Genomic DNA, 16,687 nt, shown 5'->3' on the forward strand with positions numbered 1-16,687 from the left:
GCACCACCTGATTTTCACCTTTTCTGCCCTCTATAAAACAATCTCCAAGTAACTTCCGTTCCAGATGAAAATGCACTCCGAACATGGCTCGATGAGTTCTTTGCCTCAAAACCACATGACTCCTATGGTTGAGGAATCTGAAAGTTGCCCCAGCATGAGCAGACAGCAGTCTATTGTAAATAGTGAAGGAGAATATATTATTGATGACTAAAGTCTATGATATATGTATCAGTTGTGTTTACTAAATCTGTATAAAAATTCTATGAATTTGTGCACCAACCCAATAACATACATTGCTGTATGTTGTCTTTGTTGGCAGTCTTATGCCACACATGGAGGAACGTCCAACCTCCACCATCATTTAAAATGATACCACAAAGATTATAACAATGGGAGCCAAAAATAATGAAGTCTTAAGTAATGAAAGGAGAGCATATGCATGAACATTTCTGAGGATAACTGCATGTAAAAATGTCGGAGACTTTTAATGGGAACAGTGGGCATGGACACACAATACTGATGTTAAATATATATTGCTTTATTGATTGGTAAGCTAGTTAAGAATATCATATGTGATTTCCAGTTATGAAAATTGTACATAGAACAAATATTTATCATTTTACAAATTACTGTACATAATAACATTACTATCAAAATAAATTAATATTTGGAAACCTAACACACAAATTTTGCCTTATGCTGTAAATGGGGTTTCCTCCATCATATGAATGAAAGCTTTGCACTTTGGACACTGGTAGATATCCATCAAGAACATTGTCTGTAACAAAAAAAAAATAAAAAATGCTGTTACTTGTTATCCTACGAGATTCACAAACTTTACATGTTTTGGCAAATGTTGCTATTTACAATAAAAGCATTTGTTAATCATTTCTAGAAAATGAATTTTAAAAAAATAAAATTGTTGTACTGTCATATTTTAGGTGACTGCGCTGCAACTTATGCTTTTCACGAGTGTGATATATTAATTAATCAGCATGTGTGATTTACAGTTACTATAAATAATATACCACGTCACATTATTTTCCTCCATTAACAAGAGTGTAAACTGTCTGCAAATTAATGCTGTTGTCAAATTTATAAGTGACTATAACTTGAAAAACATTTCAGAGAAACAGTAACGCTTGCACAAAGTCGTCTATTATGAATAGAGCAATCTCATTTTGGATATAATTCATTTTAGTTCTAAAGGTTACTGGTAACACTTGTAGCATATCACACTCAAACTAAGAGGGATTCAGGAAGCCTAGTCTAAAGTTACTTGTTTACAGTGTTGTTACAAACGGTACCAGGAGCAAGTTGTGTACAGTGGAAATTCGAGTTTACATTCTCTGATTTTACATTTTTCACAATTCTACACCATAAATTTGAAGCCCCTGTGAAAAACCCATAAGATCAATGCTAAAAATTCCCTGATTTTACATTTCTTCCTAGTAATGTATACCTCAATTATAAGTTCTTACTCAACGTCTTGCTTGACTTTGTCCCATTTTCTTTCTATTGACATTTGATGTGACTGAATGAGTTATGAGTGGCATAATAGACAGACAGTTCATACCACAGTTAAGCGAAAGCTTTAGGCCTTTGTGGAGAGGAGAGACATAAAAGAGGAAATGCAGACGTAATACACAATTGGTGTTGCCAACACAATTTGCAACATTTAGCATCACCACGCAGTTATGATACAACTACTGCTAGGTTGCAGTGGTAATGGAAAAACAAGACAGTTGACACAAGGTATTCCAGACAGAGTCAATACATGCCTATTCTTGTGCCACTTACAACATAGTCTCATCTTTTTGTACATATTTCCGACGTACTGTATTCAGCAACAATATCGTCAACCTTTTAAATTAAAACACAGAATCTCAAAGAATATGCTCAGTCATAATCATGGAAACGTCACCCATTTCCAGGTAGTGAACTCTTACTGGTGACTTGATAGGTCATCCAACTACCAAAGCAGCCACCACACCACACTAATACATGTAAAATGAGCTCAGCTACTGAATATGTAGAGAGGATGAGTGGCCCTTCAACAATGGGAGTGCAGGTGTATGCAGATGACGTGTTACGACAGATGTCACAAGGAAATAAAACAAGCATTTTGCGATAGAACATTTCGAAGACTTTCGTGCTCAAATCTGTCACAATACAGCTGCAACAACTACATACACTACTCACATATATACTTTGGACCACACACACCACAAACTGTATACAGAGTGGTCCACTGATCGTGACTGGGCCAAATATCTCACGAAATAAGCATCAAATGAAAAAATCTACAAAGAACAAAACTTGTTTAGCTTGAAGGGGGAAACCAGATGGCGCTATGGTTGGCCCGGTAGATGGCGCTGCCATAGGTCAAACCGGATACCAACTGCATTTTTTAAAATAGGAACCCCCATTTTTTAATTACATATTCATGTAGTACATAAAGAAATATGTATGTTTTAGTTGGACCACTTTTTTAGCTTTGCGATAGATGGCGGTGTAATAGTCACAAACATATGGCTCACAATTTTAGATGGACAGTTGGTAACAGGTACGTTTTTTAAATTAAAATACAGAACGTAGGTATGTTAGAACATTTTATTTCGGTTGTTCCAATGTGATACATGTACCTTTGTGAACTTATCATTTCTGAGAACACATGCTGTTACAGTGTGATTACCTGTAAATACCACATTAATGCAATAAATGCTCAGAATGATGTCCGTCAACCTCAATGCATTTGGCACTACGTGAACGACATTCCTCTCAACAGCGAGTAGTTCACCTTCCGTAATGTTCGCACTTGCATTGACAATGTGCTGACGCATATTGTCAGGCATTGTCGGTGGATCACAACAGCAAATATACAACTTTCCCCACAGAAAGAAATCTGGGGACGTCAGATCTGGCGAACGTGCAGGCCACGGTATGGCGCTTCGATGACCAATCCACCTGTCATGAAATACGCTATTCAATACCGCTTCAACCGCACATGAGCTCTGTGCCAGACATCTATCACTTCGGAAGTATGTCACCATTCTGTCACGCAGTGCAACATCTTGTAGTAACATCGGTGGAACATTACGTACAAAATCAGCATACACTGCACCATTTAGATTGCCATCGATAAAATGGGGACCATTATCCTTCCTCCCATAATTCCGCACCATACATTAACCCACCAAGGTCGCTGATGTTCCACTTGTCGCAACCATCCTGGATTTTCCGTTGCCCAATAGTGCATATTAATCTGGTTTACTTTACCGCTGTTGGTGAATGACACTTTGTCGCTAAATAGAACGTGTGCAAAAAATCTGTCATCGTCTCGTAATTTCTCGTGCCCAGTGGCAGAACTGTAGATGACGTTCAAAGTCGTCGCCATGCAATTCCTGGCGCATAGAAATATGGTATGGGTGCAATCGATGTTGATGTAACATTCTCAACACCGACGTTTTTGAGATTCCCGATTCTGTCGCAATTTGTCTGCTACTGATGTGCAGATTAGACGCAACAGCAGCTGAAACACCTGCTTGGGCATCATCATTTGTTGCAGGTCGTGTTTGATGTTTCACATGTGGCTGAACACTTCCTGTTTCCTTAAATAACATAAGTATCTGGCGAACAATCTGGACACTTGGATGATGTCGTCCAGGATACCTAGCAGCAAACATAGCACACGCCCATTGGGCATTTTGATCACAATAGCCATACATCAACGCGATATTGACCTTTTCCGTAATTTGTAAATGGTCCATTTTAACATGGGTAATGTATAACAAAGCAAATACTGTCCGCACTGGCGGAATCTTGCGTGATACCACATACTAATACGTTTGCGACTATTACAGTGCCATCTATCACAAAGCGAAAAAAGTGGTCCAAATGAAACATTCATATTTCTTTACATACTACACGAATACGTAAAAAAAATGGGGGTTCCTATTTTTTAAAAAAACGTAGTTGATATCTGTTTGACCTACGGCAGCGCCATCTAGCGGGCCAACCATAGTGCCATCTGGTTTCCCTCTTCAAGCTAGATAGTAGTTTTTTCGTTTGATACTTGTTTCGTGAGATATTTGGCCCAGTCACTATCAATGGACCACTCTGTATAGTAAAGATTGGCAGCAGTGACAGAGGGCATGAAATGAAACTGTAGGATCTGAGCTTTCTTTGAAATTTGCATTTCACGCAATGTACAGAAATTCACTGGGCTGATTTCTCATAACCTTGTAACGTCAATTGGAAAGTAAACTCATTTTTTCACTTCTCTGTTTCTCTCATCAAGCCTAAAATAACACTTTAACTGAGGTGAGAATATGAGGTGACAAAGTTCGTTATGAAGCAGATGTCTGCATTTATGCTTATGGTTTAACCACTTAGCTGCTGTAATGTTTTTGGTTTAATTCAACAAATTCATCATTTTTTGCTTTTTCTGAACACAAAGGATGAGCTCTCAAAAACACATGTTTTGAATGTATAATTTTGCAATCGTAGTATATTGGAAAATATGCTCAATTACCTTGTATCCAGGTACCAATTTCAATTTTTTGGCAAGTGTTTACTTGGTGTTACACATCTGTGATTTTTTTACAAACTGATTAAATTCATTACCACCAATTATTGTATAAACATAGTATTGCACATTTAATTTCCTTCACTTAGACAGTATTGGAGAGGATTGCAATTTTTAATCATGTACAGCAATTGCGTGGTTTTGCTCGTATTTGGGGGGTTTTAACATTTACCTCAATTTTGCATTTTTTTAAGCCTGGTTCATAGAATTAGGTTTTCACTACATTTAGTGTTCTGTAAAGTAACACAGCCGCCGTATTGCAGCTCCATTGTGTGCTGTTCTTGAGCAGAAGATAAGTTGGTTGCTATTCATAAGCAGCTCCAAACCACCCCAACTATTGTCAAATAATTAGAAGCAGGTGTGTTGGGTGGGAGATAATACAGAGAACTCACCACGTTACAGTGAACCAATTCACCTAGCAAACAGGTTTGACGTGCTGTCTTGCACTGAAACTGAGCCTGTGAGACCCACTTCGCCTGTGGGGAAATCTGCTGTGTCCTGTGTCAAGACTAGGCAAATGCTTAAGAGTGTGTTAATCATTGGCAGCTCAAACATACAGTGAATGAAGGTATGCATTAGGGAAATAGCAGCAAGAGATGGGAAGGAACAACAGATGCACTCAGCTTGTATGCCTGGGGGATCTTACAGCATGCTGAAGAGGTTACTCTGGGAGCCATTCAGGGAACAGTGTGTGACCAACTGCAGACTGTAGCACACACTGGAACAAATTATACCTGTCATCTTGGCTCCAATGTTGCACTTTTATAATTCCAGAGACTCTGGGTTGAAGATACCGGCCTTGCTTACAGAGTTTCAACGAAGCTCATAATTTGCAGCATTGTCCTGATAACAGACTGTGTTGTCCTAGTTCTGAGCCAAGTGGAAGGTTTGAATCGGAGACTGAGAAGGTTCTGTGACAAGCTAGGCTTCAGCTTCCTAGACTTCCACCAACGGGCTGAGAACTGGATGGTCCCTCTACATGGGTCACATGTGTAATATACATCACAAGTAGCTAGCCAGGTAGCTGACTATGTGTAGGTTGGACACAATTGTTTTTAGTTTAGGCATCTCTCCACCCAATCCAGACAACAACAGCAGTAGGAATCACAGAAATATCTGTGCAAGTATCCAAAGACAATGAATTCCATAGTGCAGTGCTCCTAAAATGCAGTGAAGCTCACATGATACTATATGCAGAAAGCTGCTTAAAACCTGAAGCTGACACCAGTGAGAGCTCTGGGGAAAACTTAAACGTATGCTGGACCAATAGGCTAATGAGAAGTGGAGGTGCTGTATTTTTCGCAGCAGACAAGAAATTCAAATTCAAAATAGAAAGCAAAGCTGCACGTAAATAGCTCGAAGACATTTTAACTAGCAGAACACAATATATTGCCCACAGCAGTGAGTGTTCATCAGAGATAAGGATATTGTCAGGACTGTCCCAGGGAAGTGTCATGGGATCACTGTTATCTTCTATATACATATGCAATCTGGCAGACAGGGTAAGCAGAAGTCTGCGGCTGTTTACTAAGGACGCAGTGGTGTACGAGAAGGTGCCTTATTTGTTTGACCGTATTATGATATAAGATAACTTAAGATGAAGTGTCTATTTGGTGTGATAAATGGCAGCTAGCCGTAAATGTAGAAAAATGTATGCTAATGCATACGATTTGGAAAAACAAACCCATAATGTTCAAATACAGTATCAGTAATGTGATGCTTGACAGTCAAGTTTTTTTAAATGCCTAGGCATAATCTTGCAAAGCAATAAGAAATGGAAGGAGCATTTAAGGATTGACATAGGGAAGGTGAATGACCTAATTCATTTTACTGGCACAATTTTAGGAAAATTGTCATTCACAATTTTAGGAAAATTGTCATTCACAATTTTAGGAAAATTGTCATTCACCTGTTAACGGGGACTGCTTATTGAACACTAACGCAAACTACTGTTGAGTATTGTTCGAGTGTTTGGGATAGCTATTCACAAGGCCCGATTAAAGGAAGACACTGAAGCAATTCAGAGGAGGGCTGCTACATTTGTTACACGTAGGCTGAAACAACACTGAAGTATTACAGAGATGCTTCAGGAATTCAAATGGGAATCACTGGAGGGAAGGTGACGTTCTTTTCGAACAGCAGTATTGAGAAAATTTAGAGAACTGGGATTAGAGCCTGAGTGTAGATCAATTCTACTGCTGCCAATATACATTTCACATAAGTATCATGAAGATAGCAGAATAATGAGTGTGCATGAAATTATAATTGGATCCTTCTATGGAACCAAGACTCACCCAATTATCCGAAAACTAGAGAATACCTTTGGTTGCTGGTGCAGAAGTACCCCAATCATACTGTAATCATCAGAAGAATTAAATCACCCACCATTCATGTGGGATATTTACAATTATGTTAGTGATGAGTGTGACAAGAATCCTGGGAAACATTACTAAATCCCTTTTCCAGAAACTGCCTAAAACAGATAATTCGAAACCCCACTCATGGTAAAACTGTATTGGATGTGGTGCCAACAAAGAGAGTTTACATCCTTGGGGATGTCCGCCGCAAAGATGGCATCAGTGACCATGAGACTGCTACAGGAGCGGTGAATATTATAATACAAAGGCAACTAAAATAAGCAGAAGGATTTATATATTCAGCAAACTAGACAAAGAAGCGGAGTCCTCTCTCAATGAAGAGCTTGAAACTTTTAACTCAGGACATGAGCACTTATGGGAACTATGGCTCAAGCTTAAGAACAGATACTTGTATGTAAGCAGAACTGTTCATGATGGGAGAGTCCCTCTGTAGTATACAGGGTGTTACAAAAGGGTACGGCCAAACTTTCAGGAAACATTCCTCACACACAAAGAAAGAAAATATGTTATGTGGACATGTGTCCGGAAACGCTTACTTTCCATGTTAGAGCTCATTTTATTACTTCTCTTCAAATCACACTAATCATGGAATGGAAACACACAGCAACAGAACGTACCAGCGTGACTTCAAACACTTTGTTACAGAAAATGTTCAAAATGTCCTCCGTTAGCAAGGATACATGCATCCACCCTGCTTCACATGGAATCCCTGATGCAGACCTGGAGAATGGCTTATTGTATCACAGTCGTCCACAATATGAGCACGAAGAGTCTCTACATTTGGTAGTGGGGTTGCGTAGACAAGAGCTTTCAAATGCCCCCATAAATGAAAGTCAAGAGGGTTGAAGTTAGGAGAGCGTGGAGGCCATGGAACTGGTCCGCCTCTACCAATCCATCGGTCACCGAGTCTGTTGTTGAGAAGCGTAGGAACACTTCGACTGGAATGTGCAGGAGCTCAATCGTGCACGAACCACATGTTGTGTCGTACTTGTAAAGGCACATGTTCTAGCAGCACAGGTAGAGTATCCCGTATGAAATCATGATAACGTGCTCCATTGAGCGTAGGTGGAAGAAACTAAAATGAGCTCTAACATGGAAATTAAGCGTTTCCAGACACATGTCCACATAACATCTTTTCTTTATTTGTGTGTGAGGAATGTTTCCTGAAAGTTTGGCCATACCTTTTTGTAACACCCTGTATTGTCACTATAAGACTTGAAAAAACAGACTACCATATAATAGATAGAAAACAAAGCACAGTGCTAGAGATAGACAGATGATGAATGAAATGTGGCTGTCTGTCAAGCGTGCAATGTGTGAAGCCTTCAAGACTATCAAAGCAGAATATTGTCAAAAGACCTCTCACAAAAGCAAAAGAAATTCTGGTCTTATCTAAAGCCTATTAGCGGCACCAGAGTTTGTGTCCAGTCACTCAGGGATCAGGCAGGAACTCAAATCGAGTGTAGCAAAGCAAAAGCAGATATGCTCAACTACGTTTTCAAGTGTTCCTTTACAAAGGAAAACCAGGAGTATTGCCCCAATTCAATTCCTATGCCACTGAAAAGATGAGTGGGACAGATACCACCATTAGTAGCACTGATAAACAGCTAAATTCATTAAAATTGAACATAGTCCCATGGCCTGATGGAACCCCTATCAGATTCTGTATCCAGTTTATGATTGGGAGAGTGTCACAGAGATGCTGAAGAAACTAAACCGGCATACTCTTTTAGATAAATGTAAACTTTTCTGACAAAACATACTTACGAAGTTTCTTTGCTCCCACAGGGACTGTGAGAACAAGATTAGATTAAGTACAGCGCGGGTGAGAGCACGCACGCTTATTGATTTTCTGTGTGGTATGTTGTTTCTTCTTTCGCTGTGATTTTTATCAAATATTGCAGTACAACACAACAGGAGTTTGAACAGGTCTGTAATCAGAAGACACACTTCTTCCACTCTAGCTTAATCACTTTAAAGAATTCTGGCAATACACTGCTTCAGGCCACCAATATCTTTCACTCCCAATCTTTCTTCTCATTTTTCCTTGATTTCTAGTTTTTTTTTGCTGATGGCTAGTGAAAATTAATATATACTTTATCCACAACAGTAAAAAATTATAGATTTGTTAACAGACCAACATTTAATGGATCAATTCTTGATGTTGTGTGTCCCATTTCAAGCAGCATATCATTCAACTTCAGATTCCACTGTGACTACTCTGCTTCAAACCATACAGGGACTCAGACGACAGCCAGGTATGTTTGCTATAGAAGTACATGCAACAAACAAATTTAGTGTCCACAGTCCCTTGGAGAAATGCACTCATTGCATCCATCTGATTGAAATCTAGGTTGTATTTAGTAGCCAAAACAAATAGGTAACCAACTGCAGTGTACTTTGCAACTGGTGAGTAGACTATCATAATCAGCACCTTTCCTTTGAACAAATCATTTAATCACAAATCTCGCCTTATAGTAAATTAATACTCCCTTTTCATTTATCTTCATTTTAAGTACCCACTTATGAGGTAAACCCTTTTTCCTTGAGGAAGATCAATTAATGGCCACATTTTTCCCCCCCCATCAAGGAGTCATATTCTTCATCCATCACATCCTTCCAATGATCACCCTGAGCAGATGTTATAGCTTCTTGTGCAGCCTGAGGATCATTAATACATGAAACTGGACAAAATAAACAGAGATCTTCCTTTTCTTCTCTCTGCACTGAACAGTCTCTTTTCATGAACCGTCGTCATCACAATACCAAAATGACAGTCAACAGCATTACTCACACTAGTGGTGACAGTATCACCTGTAGAATTACCAACTGTCTTTCTTATATATTCTCTTCTTATTTCTTCTGTTCAGTTTTTTCAGGTGTTACAAGGCTTCTCTTGGATGTATAACATAAATATATTGTATCACATTTTAGTTCAATTTCTAAAAATATGTTTTATTCTGAATGATGTCATATGTCATGGTTTGCCCGGCTACATCCCTTGACAGACTTGCAACTGCTGACAATTACCAGCTTCTGGGACTTGGAGTCTCATTTTTGGCCCTTTTCTTGGGAATTTAAGTCATCACTTTGAGCCAAAATTCACATATGTAATAAATCAGTATTTTTTTAACCATACCTCCAAAGGCATCTTTCAATCAACTACTTTGGTAGGTGACCTATTAATATCATTAGCTGCATTTCTATTGCCTCTGCCCAGAATTGTTTATGTAAACCAGCACCAAACAACATACACTTTGCTCTTTCCACCAGTATTCCATTTCATACTGCCCAGTTATGCATTCTCCATGCGTCCACATATGTCCTTGTCAATCAGCAGTAAATGTTATGAAGCTTTTGAACTAGTATTACTGAATGGCAGTCTGGCTTCCTTCACTAGTTGCCATGTGACATGTTCTTTACTACTAGCAGGAGACAATCTCATACAGTTTATTTCTTTAAACTCTAAATGTCTCATGTGTTAACGCCACTGAGAATTTCAATTATTAAGGAAACGTTAGATTAGCATTCACTTCCCTATTATGTGTTTAGTAAATACAAACATGCACAACATTCACCTGGAATCTGTTTTTGGCTACTGGACTAACTGACAGAAGATTAGTAGCACATTTAGGTACATACACTATGTTATCAAAAGTATCTGTATACTGCCAAAAACATACGTTTTTCATATTAAGTGCATTGTGCTGCCACCTACTGCCAGGTACTCCGTATCAGCAACCTCAGTAATCATTAGATATCGTGAGAGAGCAGAATAGGGTGCTCCACGGAACTGACGGACTTCAAACTTGGTCAGGTGATTGGGTGTCACTTGTGTCATACATCTGTACGTGAGTTTTGCACACTCCTAAACATCCCTAGAGCCATTGTTTCCAATGGATAGTGAAATGGAAACTTGAAGGGACAAATACAGCACAAAAGCGTACATGCCGACCTCGTCTGTTGACAGTTGAAGAGGATCGTAATGAGTAATATGCAGACATTCATCCAGACCGTCACACAGGAATTCCAACCGGCATCAGGATCCACTGCAAGTACTATGACAGTTAGGCGGGAAGTGAGAAAACTTGATTTCATGGTTACGCCGGTAAATGCCAAAGGACACCTCACTTAGTGTAAGGAGCATAAACATTGGACGACTGAACAGTGAAAAACGTCGTGTGGAGTGACGAATTAAGGTATACAATGTGGCGACCTGATGGTAGGGTGTGGGTATAGCAAATGCCCGGTGAACGCCATCAGCCAGCGTGTATAGTGCCAAAAGTAAAATTCGGAGGCGGTGGTGTTATGGTGTGGTCTTGTTTTCATGGAGGGGGCTTGTACCTCTTGTTGTTTTGCGTGGCACTATCACAGCATAGGCCTACATTGAGGTTTTAAGCACCTTCTTGCTTCCCACTGTTGAAGAGCAACTCGACGATGGTGACTGCATCTTTCAACACAGTCGAGCACTTGTTCATAATGCACAGCCTGTGGCGGAGTGGTTACATGATAATAACATCCCTGTAATGGACTGACCTGCACAGAGTCCTGACCTGAATCCTATAGAAGACCTTTGGGATATTTTGGAATGCCACCTTCATGCCAGGCCTCATCAACTGACATCAATACCTCTCCTCAGTGCAGCACTCTGTGAAGAATGGGCTGCCATTCCCCAAGGAAACTTCCAGCACCTGAATGAACGTATGCCGGCAAGAGTGAAAGCTGTCATCAAGGCTAAGGGTGGGCCAACACCATACTGAAGTCCATCATTATTGATGGAAGGCGCCACAAACTTGTCAGTCATTTTCAGCCAGCTGTCCGGATACTTTTGATCACATAGTGCACAACACATATTTTGCCTGAATTCTTCTGTCTTTGACACCATTCAGTTTCAAACTGACATTTTCCTGAATTTACACATGAAGCAGTGTATTGGTGGCAACAGTTATGGTAGGTACTGGTGTGTTTGTACATTAGACATCCACCCATATTTATTTTCCATGTGCACCGATGCAGTGAAGAAGTTGTAAAACCTGTGGCAAAAGTTATTGCCTTCAGAATTACTTGCCTTTTCTTTGTTACATAGCACTATCTGACTGTTTTTGCTACAACTGAAGCACTGTGGCTTCTAATTGGCTTTCACAGTGTTTTGTACTTTCCCTTTTTTCCTATAATATTCCTTTTTCCTGAGAAGAATGCTGACAACATCAGATTTATTACTTCTTGTAACAGCTTTGTTTTTATAAGGTGTGTACTGATTTATTCCTGAGATTTCAGTTTCCATTATCATCAGTTTGTAAGTTTCAAGTAAACCGGCCGAGATTAGTGTTTCAAGTCACTCTTCATAGACATTAAATTTAAAATTTCTTAATTTTTGAGTGGATGGTATTAACTTGTTCACATAATCTTCAACACTTTTACATGATACCAAAGTACTGGTAATAAGGGTTGCTCTGTAATGACACTTGTCTGTCTAAAACCACTGTCATCAAAAGCTTGCTCCAAAACCTCCCAGGCCTCCTTAGCTGTAGGTGCATCTTTTATTTACACATAATTGATTGGGTCTAATATTAAAATGAGCTTTGACCATCCCTTAACCCATATCTTTGGATCTCAAAGTTTGTACTGAAAAATTTGAACTTTCATGAGTATAATGTCCAGTGAGTTGCTCAATGTGAAACTCATTTTGATTAGAACTTGATATCTTGTATTAAATGGGGGATGAAGGGGAGGACAAAAACAGAACAACACTCCATGTAAACGACAGCTGAAATACACTGAGGTGACAAAAAGTCATGGGATAGCACTATGCACATATACAGATGGTGGTTAGTATCACATGCAAAAGAAATAACAGGGAGTTAGATGTATGGGACATTACATTTTGGAAATCATTAGGGAATTCAATATTCTGATATCTACAATGTCAAGAGTATGCCGCGAATACCACATTTCAAGTATTATTTCTCACAACGGGCAACACAGCGACCAACAGCCTTCACTTAACGACCAAAGCATTGGTGTTTGCGTAGAGTTGTCAGTGCTAACAGACTAGCAACACTACACGAAGTAACTGCAGAAGTCGATGCGAGAAGACGTATGATGAATGTATTCATTAGGGCAGTGCAGCAATATTTGGTGGTAATGGGCTATGGCAGCAGACAACCGACCTGAGTGCCTCTGTTAACAGTACAACATTGCCTGCAGTGCCTCCCCTGGGCTCGTGACCATATTGGTTCGACCCTAAATGACTGGAAAACTGGCCATGTCAGATGAATACCGATTCCAGTTGGTAAGAGCTGATGATATGGTTCGAGTGAGGTGCAGTCCGTGAAGTCATGGACCCAAGTTGTCAACAAGGCACAGTGCAAGCTGGTTGTGCCTCCATAATGGTGTACAGTGCATATACATGGAATGGATTGGGTCCTCTGGTGCAACTGAACCGATCACCGACTGGAAATGGTTACGGTTATGTTTGGCTACTTTGATTCCATTTGCAGACATTGTGGGCTTAATGTTTCCAAATAACGACTGAAATTTTATGGATAAAACTGTGCAATGTCTATCATACTAAACTGTTCACGACTAGTTTGAAGAGTATTCTGGATAATTCAAATGAATGATCTGGCCACTCAGATCACCCTACATGAATCCCATGGAATATTTATGGCACATAATTGAAAGGTTAGTACCCGCACATAATCCTGCACCTACATTTTTGCAATTATGTATGGCTACAGAGACTGCATGACTCACTATTTCTACAGTGGATTTCCAATGACGTTTTGAGTCCATGCCACTTCAAGTTGCTGCACTTCATTGGACAAAAGCATTTCTAACATATCATGACTTCTGTTGCCCCAGTGTGAAGTTCGTTGTGCAATTCAAAATAGAACACTGATATTCCAACACTTACTGTTATCGGCAATTGCAAAGCACACACTACTGTGCCCAGCTACACTCAGATACAATGAAGAAATTCTTATGCAGTTACTTATAGTAAAAGAAAAGCTTTCTTTAATTTTTAAATGCAACAATGTTAAAAATGTAACTTTCACCAACTCCAAAGGTTATATATAACACAACGTTATCTCATCATCAGTGAATATATAGTCTGTAATTTCAAGAGACTGCGAGAGCAAATTAAGATTTTCATTATAATATTTAACAGCTTTCTCTGACCAGAGAATTCCAGTCGGTAAATGCGCTTTAGTCTAAGGGGAGAGAGTTACAGTGTCATCATTTGTTCATTATAACAATACACAGATTATTACCTATCTTTAATCTATTCCTCTTGTGGTCAAGTTCCATACCTGTCACCTTTCTTTGAGTATGAGTTTATTCTTTCTTCAGTCAAAAGCCTTGAACACGTGAATTTTAACTAACAGGAAGCAGCGTGCTGTGTTGGTTGTAGTCGTACCAACACAAACGGCAATTCAACACAGGTACATAGATGAGAGAGAGAGCTCTACATAGATCACTGGTACAGACAGTGTCTTGAAGAAGTTTAAGACATCAACAAATGTAAGAAGGGTAATGTTGAGTAGTCAAATTACATCAGATGATACTGAAGGAATGGGATTATGAAATTGTACTCTACAAGTAGTACACAAGTTTTATTATTTGGCCAGCAAAATAAGTGACAATTGTTGAAGTAGAAACTACAAAATGCACGCTTGCTACAGCAAGTAACTATTTCCTGAAAATCAGAAAATTGTTCACATCAAATATAAATTAATTTAAGTGTTAGGGTCTCTGAACAGAAGGTATTCACATGCAGTGTACCCTTGTGTGTGCTACAGAAGAATGCTGAAGATTAGAATGGGTGTAGATTGGATAACGATTTACCAGGTACTGAATCGAACAGCAGACGTCTGTAACTTGACTGCAAGAAGTGATACGTTGATGGAACACAATTAGAGACATGACGGAATAGTTAATAGGGTAATCAAGAAGAGGGGCAGGTGGGCTGGGGCAAGATTACAAAGGGACACCAAAGCTTCACTATGGTAAGCCCACTGAAAGGCTGCAGTAGTTTTGCAAAAATTAAGGGAATTGCACAGGACAGCAAAGCATAGAGAGACGCATCAAACCAGTCTTCAAACACGAAAAAGAAAACAACATGCCGTACTATGCTTGATAGGTTCCCGGGAATTACGCTGGATAATATTTTAGAAACCGCACAATATTTTAGCGAGACAACTGCCCGCCATCTTCAGGTGCTACTATCGCGGCGCTGAGAAGCTCGCCAATTTATATGCTGGCTTTCTAAAACAGCGCAGGCGCCAGCGGATCATAACGTCATTAAAGACCAATGTTATGATCCGCTGACACCTGCGCTGTTTTAGAAAGCCAGCATATAAATTGGCGAGCTTCTCAGTGACGCGACAGTCAATCACAATCACAACATTCTTTTGTTTGCGCTAGAGTTTTTTTTTTTTGTTTTTGTTTTATTTCACATGTTATTTCTATACAACCAAATCAAGCAGCCAATATCCATGGCTATGGAGCAAGTCCTTACGTGAAATCAACATCAGAAAAATTAATAATTAAATTTTACACAAATCGTATGCTGATGACAAGCTGCTGAGTTACATTAGCATAATCAACAATATAATACGGGACTTTCCTTTTTTTTTTTCCTGGAACTCCGACAACAGAAGGACAGAAAGAAGATGAAACTCCTCAGCACCAGGATTACAGATAAGTTTTTTTTAAATTCTTATGGTAATTTGTTGAAAATGGATGCAGCAGAATACTGTAGGACTTTCTATGAAAGCATCAATGAGGTGTGATCCAACATAAGACTGGCATTAACTAGTATTAAATGAGTGAAAGCTGTTAATTTTTGGGGAAAAGCTCATACTGCTAACTACAAATGACACTGAAGAAAATATATACTGAAAGGTCAAAGTCAGAATTCCCAGACTTCTATGAAATGCCCGTGCCCGTGCATGTCCCCCCCCCCCCCCCCCCCCCACACACACACACACACACACACACACACACACACACACACACACACACACACAACCACAGTCTCTGACTGCTGGCCTCAGTAGCCAGAGACTGTGGTAGCCCGTGGGTGTGTGCGTGCTTTTTTTGCCCGTTTCTGACAAATGCCTCAATGCCCGAAAGCACACTCTCTGACAGACTTTGTGTTGTGCCTACTTGCAACTCAGCATCTCCACTACCTGCAACTATCCTTTCCGTAATACTGCTACATTCCACTGTTTAATTCCCAGACTCAAACACGCGTCAGCAATCTGTAGCACACAAACATATGTTAGTTGCACGCTTGTGATATAGGTGCCTCTGATCCTACTTTCAGATGATAGGCAACACTATCGCCGAAACAGGGCTGCACACTGCTAACAAACTGCCTGGTGGCTGATAACCCGTGAAGATTTCATATCTGAAATATGCCGAGAAAGCCTGCAATTGCATATAAGAGGTTCACACACTTACACCACTTACTGCTCAAAAATCTTTCCCGAGCTAAAAATATTCTTTCTGAATAGGATGTGTTATCCCAAAATATAATGCAGTATGTTGTAAGTGAATGTAAATAAGTAAAGCAGACTATTAAGGAAGAGTCTGATCTCAGGGCAGTGACTGCACCAAGATGATACTGTACCAACTAGGATTAACATCAGACCTATTACAGTGGCCAGTATTTGTGGTGTAGATTCAAAAATCGTAACAGATTGTGCTTCGGAAA

The 16,687-nt window shown here is 39.6% G+C and overlaps 1 protein-coding gene across 1 annotated transcript in view; it reads right to left on the reverse strand.

The window, feature by feature from the left end:
• Positions 1-553: 553 nt before the first annotated feature.
• LOC126474026 (uncharacterized protein CG13380) overlaps positions 554-16,687 on the reverse strand; it is a 98,346-nt gene continuing 82,212 nt past the window's right edge. Inside the window, exon 3 of the mRNA XM_050101433.1 lies at positions 554-778. Within this exon, the coding sequence (XP_049957390.1) occupies positions 695-778 (84 nt within the window). The 3' untranslated portion in view covers positions 554-694. The remainder of the gene's footprint in view (positions 779-16,687) is intronic.

The sequence above is a fragment of the Schistocerca serialis genome, chromosome 4, assembly GCF_023864345.2.
Source record: "Schistocerca serialis cubense isolate TAMUIC-IGC-003099 chromosome 4, iqSchSeri2.2, whole genome shotgun sequence".
NCBI lineage: Eukaryota > Metazoa > Arthropoda > Insecta > Orthoptera > Acrididae > Schistocerca > Schistocerca serialis.